The 16,443-nt window shown below is 36.3% G+C and overlaps 1 protein-coding gene across 3 annotated transcripts in view; it reads right to left on the reverse strand.

Moving 5' to 3' along the window:
* LOC139134528 (regulator of nonsense transcripts 2-like) overlaps positions 1-16,443 on the reverse strand; it is a 105,619-nt gene that overhangs the window by 6,562 nt on the left and 82,614 nt on the right. For all 3 annotated transcript variants that reach the window (XM_070701390.1, XM_070701388.1, XM_070701389.1), the window contains 6 exons: positions 15,768-15,910; positions 13,998-14,051; positions 12,761-12,856; positions 3,396-3,617; positions 1,618-1,696; positions 1,023-1,140 (listed from right to left, as the gene is read on the reverse strand). In XM_070701390.1, the coding sequence (XP_070557491.1) occupies positions 1,023-1,140; positions 1,618-1,696; positions 3,396-3,617; positions 12,761-12,856; positions 13,998-14,051; positions 15,768-15,910 (712 nt within the window). The remainder of the gene's footprint in view (positions 1-1,022; positions 1,141-1,617; positions 1,697-3,395; positions 3,618-12,760; positions 12,857-13,997; positions 14,052-15,767; positions 15,911-16,443) is intronic.

Here is a 16,443-nt window from a genome sequence, read left to right on the forward strand (position 1 = left end):
CATTTTCTGAATACCTTCTTATTCAGTTTGTCATTTTCTAAAAGTTTAAATGCTCCATTGTGTGGTCAAGCTTTCCACAAGCATCAAATGTGGTACTTCATATAGGAGGGTCTGCCTCTAGAGGGCGGGCATCATGAACACTCCTGTGTTTGTTGGTTAATTCCTCCACGTAAACTTCTGATTATACTGTAAACATTGAACATGGCCGACGTCCGATTTTCCTGTCTAAAACTTTCACTCATTTTCGTTCATATGACTCTGAAACTCCAGGAAACGATTGGGAAGAAAGAGTTATCTTGAAATATTGAGGTACTCGCCGATATTTTGCAAAATTTAATGAGAAAAAATGCAAGGAAAATGCCGACAGGCTTACACAATGACCGTTTTCAGACTCGGAGGCATATGATCATCTGCAGATTATGCAACAGGCCCATATCACGTGAGGCCATGAGGGGATATCCACGCAACTCAGTACCAAACACTAGCGCACACAGAGTGAGCAAACACAAAGTGAGTACCCCTAACGTCAGCTCAGTAGTCTGTAATAGATCGTAGTCAACTAAGAACCTTGGTGAAAGGCTTAACACTGTGGCTATGCCGCTAAGTCCCTTTTGATTTTTGTCACAGCTCAAAATCATTCTCCTGCACCTCAACCTGAACCATGAACACCCCCACCAGTTTATGATATGACCCATCACAATGGCATGACGTCAACGGATCTTGACAGACGGAAGTATTGACAGACGGAAGTTCTTGACAGCAGCATACTGGTTTTCAACTCTAATACCTTCTCTGTCTATAAATAGACACGAGAAGGTAAAAATGAAGTACTGTCACTTTAATCACAAACCCATGTAAAGATGAGTTTACTTGCTCTTTAATGAGAAGCATTGAGGCCTTTGATGGTCAAATACTATCTGGAGCTTGTTGTTTTGTTGACAGGTGATGGCAAGGGTTAGGGGTAATATATCATAGTGACAGGTATAATCAGCATCAAATTCCTACTGAAAGGTAGTACGTACCTTCCGCCTGATTTGAAAATCAAATCTGCATCGGGAACTCCCTTTGGATGTTGAAACTTTGTTTTCTTTTCCCGGTTAGTGTTTGCAGCTGCTGGTTTCTGCATTGACGCCAGCATTTCTGATAAGAGATTAAAAATTAAAAGAAAAAAGTTTATTAAAAGTTAATAGAAGCTACACTAACATTATGTAATGGTAAGTGCTCCAGGTTTTGGACAACGGTTCTGATGAGCATAACACTATAATTATCACCGTGCATTATAATCTATGTCCCAACTAATAATAAACTATGTCTTTTCACCACGTTTGGAGGAACTTTTTCAGATATGTCTGCACACTGGCTCTACAGGTGGGAAAATAATAACATGACTGTCTGATGGCCACAATGAATAATCTTACAAAAGTTTGAATGAAATCAGTCCACTCATGTTAGAGTAATGGCTGCAGATTGGAAATACAGAGAGACAGACAAATGGAACAAAATCCATTAGTCCCCCTAGCCTTTGTCTACAGAAACTAATGATAAACTGAAATGTTAAATCGGACAATTTTGCCTACTGCGTATCAGAGATATCAAGGACATAATATGTTGAATTACCTTGATAGTCTTCTTCCTCCTGTCTTTCATTTATGTTCAACGTCAGCTGCTTCATTTTTTGCTTTTCCGCTAGTTCTGCCTGAGTTGCATCAATCAAATAAACAAACAAATAAATAATATCTGTAGAAAATTATGGAATGATGTGATCACTTTAAAGAGAGGTATCTGACAGAGAAGAACTTTATGTTATGAAAATTGAAATAACTCTATCAGAGAGGTGATATATCTTTTTGTTCTTATATCCCCAGGTACAGCTGTACTGACAATGTGAGTTTGGGAGCCATGTATTTTCACACTCTCAGTGTATTACAAGGTGAATGATTGTTTTTATGTTATAAACACTTGTTGATCATTCCTATTCACCAATTCTTTGATTGGTTGATTGATTAACTTACGAATTAGTTCATTGTTGAATGAATTAATAGGATGCTTTGTAGCAGTCAAGCTGGAACTTTAGCAGGGGCAGAAGACACTGCAAACTGATGCTGAATTACTGGTTAATTTTAATGCTGGTGACGACCTCATGACTGATAATTATACTATTTTCGTAACGGATGATGTCTAACTTGTGCAAATGCGACCACATAAGGCAGTGAGTCTGTAAATTCATTCACAGAAAACTGCACGTATTCAAAATCACAAATATTGAATGAAAATGACCTCATGGCATCTACAATAAATAATTTTGAAAGCTAGGAAGTAAGCAGATACTTTTGAAAATCAAAATAGTGATATATTTACATGTCATGTAGTTGTAATTCATGAGAAACATGGCAAAATATGATGAATCTGATTTCTTTCAATATTCTAAAAACTTTCTTTTGATATCACAAAAATATCATCATAGCACAACTGGAACTGTTACAGTAATGTCATCTATTCCACAGAAAACCTTTGTGTTTTCTCATTTGGATTAGAGTTGGAATCAAGAACATATTTTTAGTGTACAGAAGGAATTATTGGTGGATACAATATGCTAAACATAGTTTATTTCATCTGATGAACATCATCAAATGATAAAGACATGTACTTCATGAACATTATTAATATAAATATATTTGTTCTTGGTCTTCATTCTTAGTCATGGCAGAATGGAAACAATTTTGCACACTGCTTTTACAAAATAATTCACTTTTCTTTCTTAACTTTTCTCACATTTTACAAATACAATATTTGCACAAAGTATCACAGAGTTAACTCCATTATTACAGGGTGTATATGTGACACACAGACGCCATTTTTCCACCTTATAACAATACCTCCTAGTATAAAGATGGCAATCTGACTTCAGTGTCAAGGAGATAAGATGTATTTGTTTTCCTGTCACCTATCTCAACAGATGATATAGTATATTTTTCAAGGAAAATGAGAAAAGACTCAAAAATACACATATGCAAATTTTACCCTGACTTGAACAAATCTGAGTGTAGCTATCCTTTGAGAAGAGTATACCAAATACTACCGTAATGATATCTGTTGAGCAGTTTTGAAAATTTTGTTTTCACATTTTTGTACTCCTGTGCATGATGATCTCTATAGCTCCAAATACCAAACAAATGTAGAGAAAAGTTGGTTTAAAAATGAAATGTTAGACATTTTCATACCAATTTCAAGGTAATAGGTGCAGCAGTTTTCAAGATTTCTCAGTGGTCAAACTTATGGATACATACATAGATATCTGGCAACTGATCCCAATAGCTCCCCACCATGTTATATATACATAAAGGAAACAGGAGGCTAAAGCAACAATTAAAATTCACTGTTTTAAAATCTATTACCTCTTCTCTGTTCTTTAGAGCTGTCACAAGAGATGATTCTGCTGGTACTTGCACAGTTCTGTATTGCTGTTTGTTTCCTCTTCTGGTTATCATGACAAAGTCCACATGAGTTTTCTCCTCTTCTACAATTCTCAATTGGTCAAATGTTTTTTTCTTTGCTTTTACATTGACAGGTACCGACACATCCAACTGTGGAACTTTGATTATTTCACTGCTCCGTTGCTGTAAACGAACAATAACGTAAATACAATTGTTCAGTTTACAGGATAAATATCTGAGAATGAAGTTCTATGGTCACTCAAATATGACTTTGCTTATTATGAGTGTTCATATGCCCACATTACAGAGCCAAGTGAGGTTTTAATGCAAAAACATATCACTAATTCTTCAAATTGACCACTATCAGTTCACTGTTAATTTTTTTCAAATTAGATAAAGAGATTTGCTTCTTTGTTGTCTCTCAGCTGTGTCCTTTTTATACACTGTACTGGGATTAAATTTTAGAAGTGCACCCCCTGTGTCAATAACTAGATTCAAAAATTGCCAGTTTTTAGACAGAACGCTTGTTTTCAGCTTGCAAGTGTAAGGTGGGCAGTGCGGTTACCATTGCAATGGCAACGATGGCATAATATGTCTTTTGTTTAACACAATAGGCTGTTATCATGGTAAAAATTGCCAATTTTTGTCCAACATTTTTACACAATACAGAAAATCTATACCTGCACTGCTGCAGGGTTTGACATCATGTTCGTACGTGAACTGCTTTCATCAGAGGGAAACTGGGCATAGTTGTCATACAGACGTATATAGCAAGTAACAATTAATTGTATTTTATCATGAATCAATACAAATAACCTTGCCAATTTTAACCCCTGGCGCGACACCAAGGGCGAGCCCTATATAATATTATGATGAAAAACTGGAACAGTTAATTTTTACATAAAGCCTTTGCACATTATCCCAGGGTCTAGGAGAGTAAATAATGTATGCCAAGCAATGTTTAACATACATGGCAGAAGGTGTAATAATCTAAGATAGAACCTACTCCCTCAGAAAATCCAAAGCCTGGCAGTAGTGTTTGAACACAAATACTGAAAGCTAACATATCAGATGATAGCGATAAAAAGGGATGATAGTTTTAGATTCATTAGTTTCCAATGCTGTGATGATTGTTTGGCTGTGGTATAGACAGTGGGGCACACTGCTGGTGTCCCTCACCTGAGACTACATGAATTCAACAGGTTTCAATATGTATCAGTTATGGTGCCAGTCAGTGTACCCTTGTAATAAAACTAGCGCAGCCTCATGATAAGATTGGTTATGTTCATGAAAAAAGTCAAATGAATTTAGTCTTCAAAAATACAAAACGCATTTCCTTTTACCTGAAATCTTTCATAACCAAGTTAGAAATTGCATTGCTATCAGCTTTTAAAACAGGCATAGACAAACTAATGTGATAAACAATGGTGATTGCATTAGACAATCGCGATGCGGTCACAGCCAGAACAGTTCTTGTTTTGGCCAATAGCAAGTCAGGGTGTGATGAAAAATGCATCTGAGTAACTAATAGTCAATTCCCCATTACTTCATCCATCAGACGTATGGTAAAATAGATTTTTTCTGCAAATAGGTATTCAAAACTTTTTGTGATTTCCTATAGGCTATTAAAACTCAACACATTAATGAAGTAATGATCACATTTCAGTCTCAGTTGTCTGTAACTGTCCAAGCTGATAGCTGCTGACTGAAAAACATTGTGGATTTGAAAAATGAGACTTTGAGAGAGAAAATCCAGTGCCTAAGCGTTAAACATGAACCTCCCTTATAAAAACCTGATTATCATGTCTATGCATGAATGTAAACAAGTCAAATATTTGTACAGAAATGTTGTGTTTGGTCCAAGAATCCCGTAATTTTTTCATGTTTAAGGCATTCATCGTCATTGAATCTTGCATAAGATGTCTGTAAATATATAGCGACTACTCTTGAGTCAAAATGAAAAAGATGTTGTGTTTTTTGTCAGAGAATGCATATGTTTCAAAAGCATGTTCCCTTAACGACCATTTGACCCCATTGGTATATGTCACAAATCTGCCAATCATGGTTATTCAAAACTATCACATGGTCCAAGCAATGTTTTGCCCCTGCTGGTTGAAATAAACATGACGCAAGGATGTATCAGTGTTTACTCTTAGGTAAAGATAATCAACAGAAAAAACTAAGAAGCAAACAATGCACACTGTAAATGAATGACCAATACACAGTTTTCTCGTTTTGGTGTATGGTTTTTCTCTTTTTGGCGTATGGTTTTTCTCTTTTTTGCTCACGTGTTTACACACGTGGGCATATGTCGCAGCGATGTCTGTCTGTCTGTCTGTCTGTCTGTCTGTCTCTTAGTCCGATATCTCAAAAATAGCGTCAATGATGACACTGTGCTCCTCAGTGCATTTAGCGGTAGGGATGCAAGGAGAGAGGTTTGGGGAATGTTGCTGAGAAAGATGCAAAGAAAGGGTTGAAATGTGAAACTGTAATAAAACCTATTGGTTTTTCAGCAGTGAGCGTCCAGCTTGGTAAACATTCCATCTTGTACATGAAGGCAAAAAACATAATTTTCACATGTCCACCAAACTTGGAATTTGCATAGATGTACATAGATCATCCAAATTGATTTATCTGCAAGATTTTGTATGTTCCTTGCTACAAAATTCTGACCCTATTGAATTATAACAGGAAAACATGCACGCATGATTGGACAGTGTGGACTGTGTATTGGATGCACTACATCTGCCGTGATGATGGATTGCCAGACGACCACACTGCATCAAAGAACTGTAGTTTAAAACGAAAATATAATTCTAAACAAGTCATTGACAATGACAAAGTAATAGGAGTATTAGTCTTGATGGGGCAGAGAAATGTGGTCATTAAGAAGTATCACTGGATTGATATGTTGAGATCTATGGGCACATAGGTCTATGTCGTTGTTCCCAATTTGAAACACATGAGGCATGTCTAAGTTATTGTTCTAAATTGGGAAAAAAGATCAGACCTGTAGCTGTATTGGCCAGCCAAGAAATACATATGCGCATAATAAATGAGGTACAAGATGTGACATCTTAAGGTCTAATATCCTATGAAAATTGAAGGGTATAGAACTTACTGAGATATGCATATATATATATATATATATATATGTATAATCAAGGTCAAAGGTCATTGAGGTCACGTGACATTTTGAAAAAAACAAAAATGTATTGCTAATAAATCCCTATATGCCAAAAATCAGACCTCTACCTCTATTCGCTTGCCCAGAATTAGATATGTGCATAATAAATGAGGTAAAGCGTGTGTTGTCATAAGGTTTCCCATCCAACTAAATATAAAGGACATAGCACTTGTGGGACTTATTTATTGACATAAACGTATATTTTAGGTAAATAATCAAGTTCACATGACATTTTGTCAAAAAATTTCTATCCTATAGGTTTCCCTATATACGAAAAAATCAGACATCCAGCTCTATTGGCTTGCTCAGAATTAGATATGCACATAATTAATGAGGTACAGTATGTGGCGTCATAAGGTAGGGTGTGGCACTTGTGGTTACTGAGTTATGGACAAATATGTATTATTGAGGTCAAAGGTCATTGAGGTCACGTGACATGTCAAAAAAAAAATTGTATTGCTAAGTTATCCCTATATACCAAAAATCAGACCTCTAGCTCTATTGGCTCGCTCAAAATTAGATATGTGCATAATTAATGAGGTATAATATGTGGCGTCATCCCATCATACCATATATGAAGGGTGTAGCACTTGTGGTTACTGAGTTATGGACAAATATGTATATTTGAGGTCAAAGGTCACCAATGTCACGTGACATTTTGTCAAAATGTCTGAGATATCTGTGTGAAAGGATGGACGAACGGATGGACGAACGGACACAATGACCCGGACACCATGACCCAATCTATAAGCCCCCTGGACTTCATCCGTGGGGACTAAAAACTGTGTCACTGCATCCTTTTTGCACTAGAATACGATGAGAAACTAAATTTTTATTTTTCTTGGCCTTATACATGGGCGTCTACGGAGAACTGACTTATACATGGGAGTCTATGCAGAACTGCCTTTACATGGGAGTCTTTGGAGGACTGCCTTATACCTGGGAGTCTATGGAGAACTGCCTTATACATGGGAGTCTATGGAGGTGTAAACTAAAAAGTCCTCCAAGTCTAACCCGGCCAAATTTGATCGCATTGTGAAACAAATCGACGTGCATCTGTATGGGGTAGGGTACTATCCTTGTGCAAAGTTTGAAAGAAACTGACCAGGGCATGTCTCAGTCTGATGTCTGCATGAACGGACGGACGGACGTACGTACGCACGCACGCACAGACGGACATGACCCAATCTATAAGTCCCCCCAGAATTCGTCCGTGGGGACTGACAAACTTTCTTCGTGTCATTGATGGCCTTGATTTTCTTTGGATATTGACTGGACACATTTATTAAAGACGTCACTTTAGCTTGTCAATGACAGTGAAATGATTTTTTGCAGAAACTTGATCGGTCCAGCCAAGTACACATGCTTACTCATAACAGCTGGACTGCGATGATCACAACATTGTTTTGTGATATTCCGATACAAAAGTAAAATAATTTTATTAATATGTCGCATTGACTATAAAGTTGCAAATGTTTCCTTGGGTGTTGAAACATGTTAGCATAGTGTACGTGTTACAAATCAACACACCAAACAGCAATGTTCATGTAAGAACAACCTGCTTGATTTCCATCGACTTTCTGGTCCGCCCATCGCACTGTTATGTCTGTTTCCCGTCTAGCTTCCGAAAATTCTTGGTAAATTTACAAATTCAGTCTCAAAAGTTTTAGCCCAGATATATTTTCATTTGATATTTTGATATCATCAAGAAATGTCTGGTGATGTTCACTTCTAGATCATTAAACTGGTGGAATCTACAATAATATTAAAATCATTCAGAATCACATAATTTCTTGTTTAAGTTATAGCAGTTTGAAAGTAGGCCGAATGGGAGTCAATCAAGCTGAATGCCATTTAAATTGGAAGGCAGCAAAATGCCATTTAAATTGGAAGGCAGCAAAATTACCTTTCACCTATTGGACCACCCTAGGTAGTTTCTTGTGAACCATAATTGCGTAATTAGGGGGTCTTCATGCCTGACATCACATGATGAGATGACCTAGACTTGACCTTTCAGAAAACCTCAGTTTTTCTCCTTTTCCTTTGTATTATGACTCCATTTGTGAAAGTTTCCTTTGAAATAATGGTTTTTACTATCAAACTGAGTAGTTGCAGGCCAAATTTTGATACAGCAAAGTAGGGAACACTTTTGATAGACTCAAGGACGACCCTGCAGGACTCACAGAGGCAAAGCAGGCCTCAGTGTATTCATGGACGTTACGTTTATGATGTATTGTAGTATCGAACAGCAACAGTGTTTGTTTTACGTACCAGGGGATTTGTAACTTTGTAGAAAGGAGAGTAAAGTGTTTCAATACATTGCAACTTTGTAGGAAGGAGGGTAAACTGTTTCAACATCTCACAACATTTTATTGTTAGGTGTAGTTCACACACAGCATCGTACGCAGGGCTAGCGAGAGAGTTGCCGACATCGACGGTTATTTACGAGAAGTGAATAAAAGACTGGCATTTTTGGAAGCGATCGAGTAGCTGAGATAGGCTGGGATACGACTTGGGCCCAAGAATGCTGAATTTCGGCAGTAATTTGGCTTTTTACGTCAAGTCCCAAAATGGATTTGAAGTCACCGACCCTACGTACGGGTCTTTGCAGGGCTGTGGTGAGTGGAACACACAGCATCGTACGCAGGGCTAGTACAACATGTGATCATGGAGGTAGTAGGAGACTGAGGTTTCTTGCACGGTCGCGCCGATGAAATGGGAAGCTGAAATTTTCGCTCGTAATTTTGCAAACGAAATCGTAAATCCACTCAAAACTTCGTATTTTTTTTTTTTTACATATTTGAAACCCATGAGGAACGTAATTCATTCTCCCCTGCAAAGTTAAAAGGAGATCGAAACGACATGCATGTCAGACAAAGACCAAACGCACGCAAGATGTCCATCCACATCCACCAATCTCGTAATTTACACCGACAGAACAAAAACAATTTGATCGAGCATGGACGTTCTAACGTAAATGCATCATTGTCTATCGCATTTTCATGTAAGCCAATACACTCACACGTACGCTCTAGGTTCAATTATAATGTCAATCCAACACGATACTATTTTCGCTGATAGTGAGTGTGCAGCGTGAATGGTATGCTGTAGTCGTGAGATAACACTGATCACGTGGTGTGACAAAATAGTTTTACGGAAGTTGTTGATGGAAGTGACGTCAACTTTGCTTCTCCCAACTCTATAAGCTTCCTCAGTTATGTAACTTCGTCGCTAAAAACGGCTTATCAGATCAGAATCAAATCTGGTGCATAGATTCAGTTAGCAAATGGCAAGAACTGATTAGTTTTTGGTGGGCGCGGCTTGCATACTTTTTGCTCATTTGCATAATTAATGATTTTAGAAAAAACGGATATACATTAAAAATGACTACACACAATTTGATGAGATTTGCTAAAAATGTTGATCACACCAAGATATATCAGCAGTGGGAACCATTAAGGGATGACATGAAAGATAGTTGCTAATTTGCATATTAAATGAATTTTCCTAATTAGGGATATATGTCTGATTTGATGCGATCAAAATCGACCAAACTTGGTATGTATATTAAAGATACTATGATTTAACATTCCTGAAAGTCATTAAGCGTTTTAACTGCAGCCAATTCCTAATTTACATATTTAATGAACTTTGCTAATTAGGGATATATATTTGAATTAAATTGATTGTAGTTGTTGAAACTTGCTATATACATCAAAGATACTGTGATATAACATTATTGAAAGTCAAAAGACATATTTTTACTTCAGCCAATTCCTAATGTGCATATTAAATGAATTTTCATAATTTGGGATATTTATCTGAATTGACTTGATCAAAATTGATGAAACTTGCTATGTACATTAAAGACACTATAATACAATATTATTGAAAGTCATTAAGCATTTTCTCTTCAGCCAATTCCTAATTTACATATTTAATGAACTTTGCTTATTTAGGGATATATACCGAGATTTACTTGATCAAAGTTGGCAAAACATGCTATGTACATTGATGATTATGCCAGGTTAAAACAATATCAAAAGTCATTTCACATGTTCATGTCAGCTAATTTATAATTTGCATACCTAATGAGCTTTCACAGCTCGGCATATATGGCTTGAAGGACTTGGCCAATGGTAATTACACTTGCTATATAAAGTGGTGATACAATGACAGCAGTCAAAGAACTTTAATATTTTTATTTCAGCTAATTACATATTTGTATACTTCATGACCTAATCGGCAGTGATTACTGTTCATTATGTTGATCATAATACTTTCAATGAAGTTGCAAACATGTGGCAAAGGTTCAATTTTACACAACTGCAATATATAATGAAACACATATCTGGTTGGTATATGGTTTTTCTCTTTTTGGTGTATGGTTTTCTCTTTTTGGTGTATGGTTTTTCTCTTTTTGGTGTATGGTTGTCTCTTTTTGGTGTATGGTTTTTCTCTTTTTGGTGTATGGTTTTTCTCTTTTTGGTGTATGGTTTTCTCTTTTTGGTGTATGGTTTTTCTCTTTTTGGTGTACATGATGGTTGATGAGAAGGACCGTTTAGCATGCAGTCTTGAGTAGGACTGTTTTCATGGTTCTAATGCAACCTGTGTCTAACATGTGGATAGCCCAGAGCACTTCTTGTATAGTCTTCAAAGTTTGTCAAGCATGCACAGTAGGCCATTATTTGCTGGCAGGTGAAGACAATGTTTTTCACTAAATTGTCAGAAAATATGCCTGAATTTTCAAAAATTTTACATTTTTAGTCATAGCAAAATAAAGGCTCATGACAAAGTTACCTTTCTTTCTGTTGACATCTTTTTTGAGGCGTAACAAATGATCAAAATGACATACACCATTTCAGCGGAAGTATATGTAGTGTCAAGCTGACATGAACAGATCATAGTTGGGTAGTGCATCGATTGAGTCTTTGCTACAGCCCGAGAAAATCCCTTGGGGAAAATGTCCATTTTACTTTTGTTTAGTCTCAGTTACCCAGACTGTTCTGCAGGGCTCTCAATAGAGCCCCATAGAGCAGTCTGGGTAATCGAGACTATGCTGCATTTTGGTTTACCAAAAGTAAGAGGAATCATTTGTTTGTTTGTCACACAGTTTGTCACACAAATATTACAAGTGATTTCCGAAAAGAGAAGTGCAACAGACATCTGATTTTTCCTTTATCACGGTGTTATATGGCCAGCCAGTTGCTCCAAATTTTCTACATCAGGGAAGCGTAGAATGCCAAAACTGCACAAACTACATCCTTAGGTGTCTTTCAAGAGAACAGACTAGTCTTGATAGCAAGGTATCAGGTTACCCATGGCTTCTTGAATCACAGCGAGGTGAAAAGAAACTATCCAGGTTTGCATTTAATAGTCATCCTTTGCTCCAATACTCAAAGTTTCAGTATACATGAATAACAAAACTTAGTTACTGCTCTTTGTCACAAAATTACTGTATTGTTCATTCTTTTCTATCATATACAAAGTTCACCTCGTTAACATTGTCTCAATGGCGTCACCCCACAATCAAGATACTTGCCGTCATATCTCTATTGCCGGTGTAAGTCAACTTTGCATACTTGTAGTTTGCCAACCTGTGGCAGCTTGTTGGACACTACAAGCATTGGCTATGTTGCCAAATAGTACCGGTAGGCGAAAATGCTGTCTATAATTCAATCATTCATTCACTGTCGCAACTTAGCTGTAGCAACAAAGCTGTATTTCCACTCAGTGTTCACACTGACTGTGAGGCAGACGCAATGGTGGAAGGAACATGATCGTGTTAAGCCGCGACAGCAATTTTACCTCTGGAGACCAATCTGTTGTTGGTTGTTTCCATGATATTTTAGAACCTGATAACTGAATGCGCTAAATACTTCCAAGTGTGTTACAGATAGAGTTCACCACTGATGAGCCATCTTTTACGGGAGCAATCAACAACTCCCCCCCTAAAGCATATACAAATGATCTGCATCATCAGTAATGCCCCATTGTACACCCACAGCCCTGTATATTCCTTTTTAAAGTAAGCAGCAGAGTAAGAGTTTGACATGGTCATTTTGCAATAAAGTTCTCTTGATTCATGAAATAAATGTGATAGTGATAACAATTATCAGATAGCAAAGATTAAACCAACCTGTAAATTTTCTACCATTATTTTATCAAATGCAGCGAGAAAATCATCATCTTCTTCACAAGTTATGTGTTTTGGGCCACCTGTAAGTACAGTAACCTGTACAATACAAAATATTTACATTAAAATTAGTTACTTGAGAATGGTTCAAGAATTCAATACTGTATATAATTATCATTTGTAAATGTTCATTTCATTCACAAATAAATATTTACACATTTTTCAGAATTCTAGGCGAAATGACTTAGTTTTGAAAGATTGAATTGTCATTTCATCATCAAGTGACACAATCTCAAGATTTTGACTAACTTACCATGCAGGCACACTGCATTTTCATACTTTTTCATAGTGTAAAGCTTTTTAGAGAAAATGCTAATTAGTTTTTGGAATACTCAGCACGGTGTAGCTGAGCGTGATGCCTACTTTCATGCATGGTAGTCAATTTTTTATATGGCTGCATCAAAATTACATCATCCATACCTCTAATTGAAATGATTACTGATAAAAGCTAAACAGGCATGTTTTATGGTATAGTCTATGTGAAAAAAACAGAATTGATGCTTTTTTTATCATTTCAGCTCAGCAGAATCTAGCTTCTTATGTTCTGAGATAAGCATAATGTTGCCGTAAGGATGATTAGCTCTCTGTTCTTTGATGTACTTCAGCTTATAGGACACTGCATTCATAATGAAGTTGGGAGATCACTGAAAGTGATTTCCTGATTTACACTATGAATAAATGTTATTCCATACATATTTTGTGTATGTGAATTGTGAAAGTGAAAGTGTACAATACATAGCCGTCATAAATACTTTACAAATGACCAAAGACAGTTTCCATTCTTAAACAAAATGTTATACAAACTTAATGTGTCACATAACTCCAGATAAGAGTAAACATGAATGAATAATTGATCTTTGTGACATGATATGATTGTGCATGCATTGATATTCTGAGATGAAAATGTACACTATGTATGTGTATAGTTACTATGTTGTTGACTACAACACACTGAGAACAAAGATTATAGACAGACAGAGACAAATCAACATCTATATATGACGAGTCACAAATTTACTGGACAACATACCAAGTATATTCAGCGTGAATAAAGAGGCTGTCATTGATGAATCAATCACTTACACCATTAATGTAAAAAGACACACACAAACCCATTAATCAAGGCACACAAAAACCCACTAACCCATGAGCACCCACCTAAAACAACACAAAACCCTACCTGGTCTTCTTCTTCGACTTCGCCAGCAGACTCCATTCCATCAGTCTCCTCATCCTAAATGTGTGTAAATGAAATCTCATCCATACAGTCCATCAAACAATAAATGCCTACCCATGCTAATCTACTAACATTGGTTCTGCTGATTACAGGAAACTTCAAATCAACTAAAACTTTACTTAGTTATCAATCAATGCTTACAGGCCTACCACAGTAGTCAAAGTAACATCTACTCTACGCTCTCATGAAAATACTGGGGTCAGTCAATTTTTACTGAATGGTGACTATTGCACAGTCATTGTAGTTTGTATCCAGGGATGGCACCAGTTTCTTACTTCAGTTGAATGTCCTTTAACTAAGAATTCACTAAAGCTAACAAATGAGTTTCTAATTGAAGACTGTGTCAAATTATAAAAATGCAAATGATCACTGTCTTGATAAAGAGTCATGTTTTAACCATTTCACGAACAATCATGGTATTACTATTTCAAACAGGATTATATACTAAGTGTTTTTCATTACGAAAAATGTTCATTGCAGTCATCAGTTTTTTCCTCTTTAGACAAATGAAAATCAATATCAGAAACGATGCTTTACCTCTACTATATATTATATAGTACATTATATTGTATCAAAGTAATGAGTTTTTGATGTGGCCGGACATACATACATACATACTGCATCATATTTTGATTGTGAAATTAATTCTTTTGTTCAATTTTAACACTTTTAGAGACAATATCTGGGTGTTGTATTTGCTGCTAACCTGTGCAAATAAAGAGAAAGTCCAAGTGCATGGATTTGTGTATGATCTAGTATTATTCTTCTATATGCTTACTATGCTGCAACTGAAAGCATCTATGGTTTGGTACAATACATTTCACATCTGCCTGTCCATGTTCCAGGGCAAAACTGTCCAACACTCAAAATGTTTGAAAATAAATAGGAATCCGTAAATTTGATTTGTTAGAGTCTCCTTGCTGACTATAACATTTATTTATGGGTTCAGGCAGGAGGAACCCATTTCTAAATGGAAAGTTCTTGAATGAATATTAATTGGCCAATAAAATTTCTGTGTGGTTTCATAATTTGCTGGGTAGTATTGAACATTATTTGTGATAGTGTTTGCCACACTGATGTACACAATAATCAATGACTGCATGTAATGTGTGAGGGTGTGTCTGTGTATATGTGTGTATACATACATCATTCATACATACACACAGAAGTAAATAAATTTGCTGCGCAGTCCTGAACCTTTTACGATGGAACTTGCCATTTACAAATTCACATGTACACACCTTGTGTACAATATTAAACAAATGTGGTCAGGGTGTGTGTGTGTGTATACATAACATGAATATTTACATTACCTTAATTGTTTTCATGTATACAAACTGCTGAATGCTGTATGTATGTAACATGATTTTAGATATCGCAGCATTTCACTGCCTGAGAGTAATGTACTCTTTTATTGTGCATGTACCGGAGTTTTCTGATAATAGGCCCACCCACCTATAGGCCCATGGGCAATTATTTTGGGATGGGCGCTTATTTTGGATTTTTGTTTTGCTTGATCATTACCGGTGACATCTCAATTTGCCTTGCCCTTACACTAAAAATATTGAATATGAATAAATGCCCTCAGCCCATTATCAGAAAACTCTGGTATATGTACAGAATGTGTATCACATAATCAGTCACATTTTTCACATTCGCATCTCATTGCATTTGCATACGCATCGCATCATTATTCCAACAATGGTTACTCACATCTCTTTCTACTGTTCCTTCTTGACTTTGACTCTGACTATCACCGTCTGTGTGATGTAAGTGTCTGATGTCTCTGTCAGAATCATCTGAATCTGTATCCTCTTCTACCTCTGCAATCACTGGCATTCCATCAGTTCCACCATCTTGCAATGATACATTGCAAAGGATTACATTTGTAGCATTTTCAGACAATGAAGGACCCCATAATATTTAGAGGGTAGGAGTCACCCTCCTACTTGAAGTATGAAACACGTACTAGGGGGCATGCTTGTTATCATATCAGCATGTAGACGAATGCACAAATGTATATATTTCTTACTTAAACTTGTCATGCACATTGTTTTACAAAAATGATTTACAATTGCTAAATTCATAACTTGTAGTTTGTTACTTTGACTTCTTTTGTGAATTTTGAATTACTTTTAATTTCTGTTTTGAGTATTGATTTTGCCCAAAATTAAACTTAAATTAATATATTTACTATAAAGTTTGCATATTGAAGTGTATTGCAACTTGTGTTTATGCTTTTGTGGTAAGTGAATAAATTCTGATCTACATATATTTAAAGTAAAGGTATAGCAGCAACAAGAATGGGATTTGCAGAGTTGGACATTTATGGACTTGTTTACAGCAAAACAGGGGCAATAAATGAGCTTAAGAGGACAAGTGCTCTGTG

This window comes from Ptychodera flava, chromosome 6 (assembly GCF_041260155.1).
Source record: "Ptychodera flava strain L36383 chromosome 6, AS_Pfla_20210202, whole genome shotgun sequence".
Lineage (NCBI taxonomy): Eukaryota > Metazoa > Hemichordata > Enteropneusta > Ptychoderidae > Ptychodera > Ptychodera flava.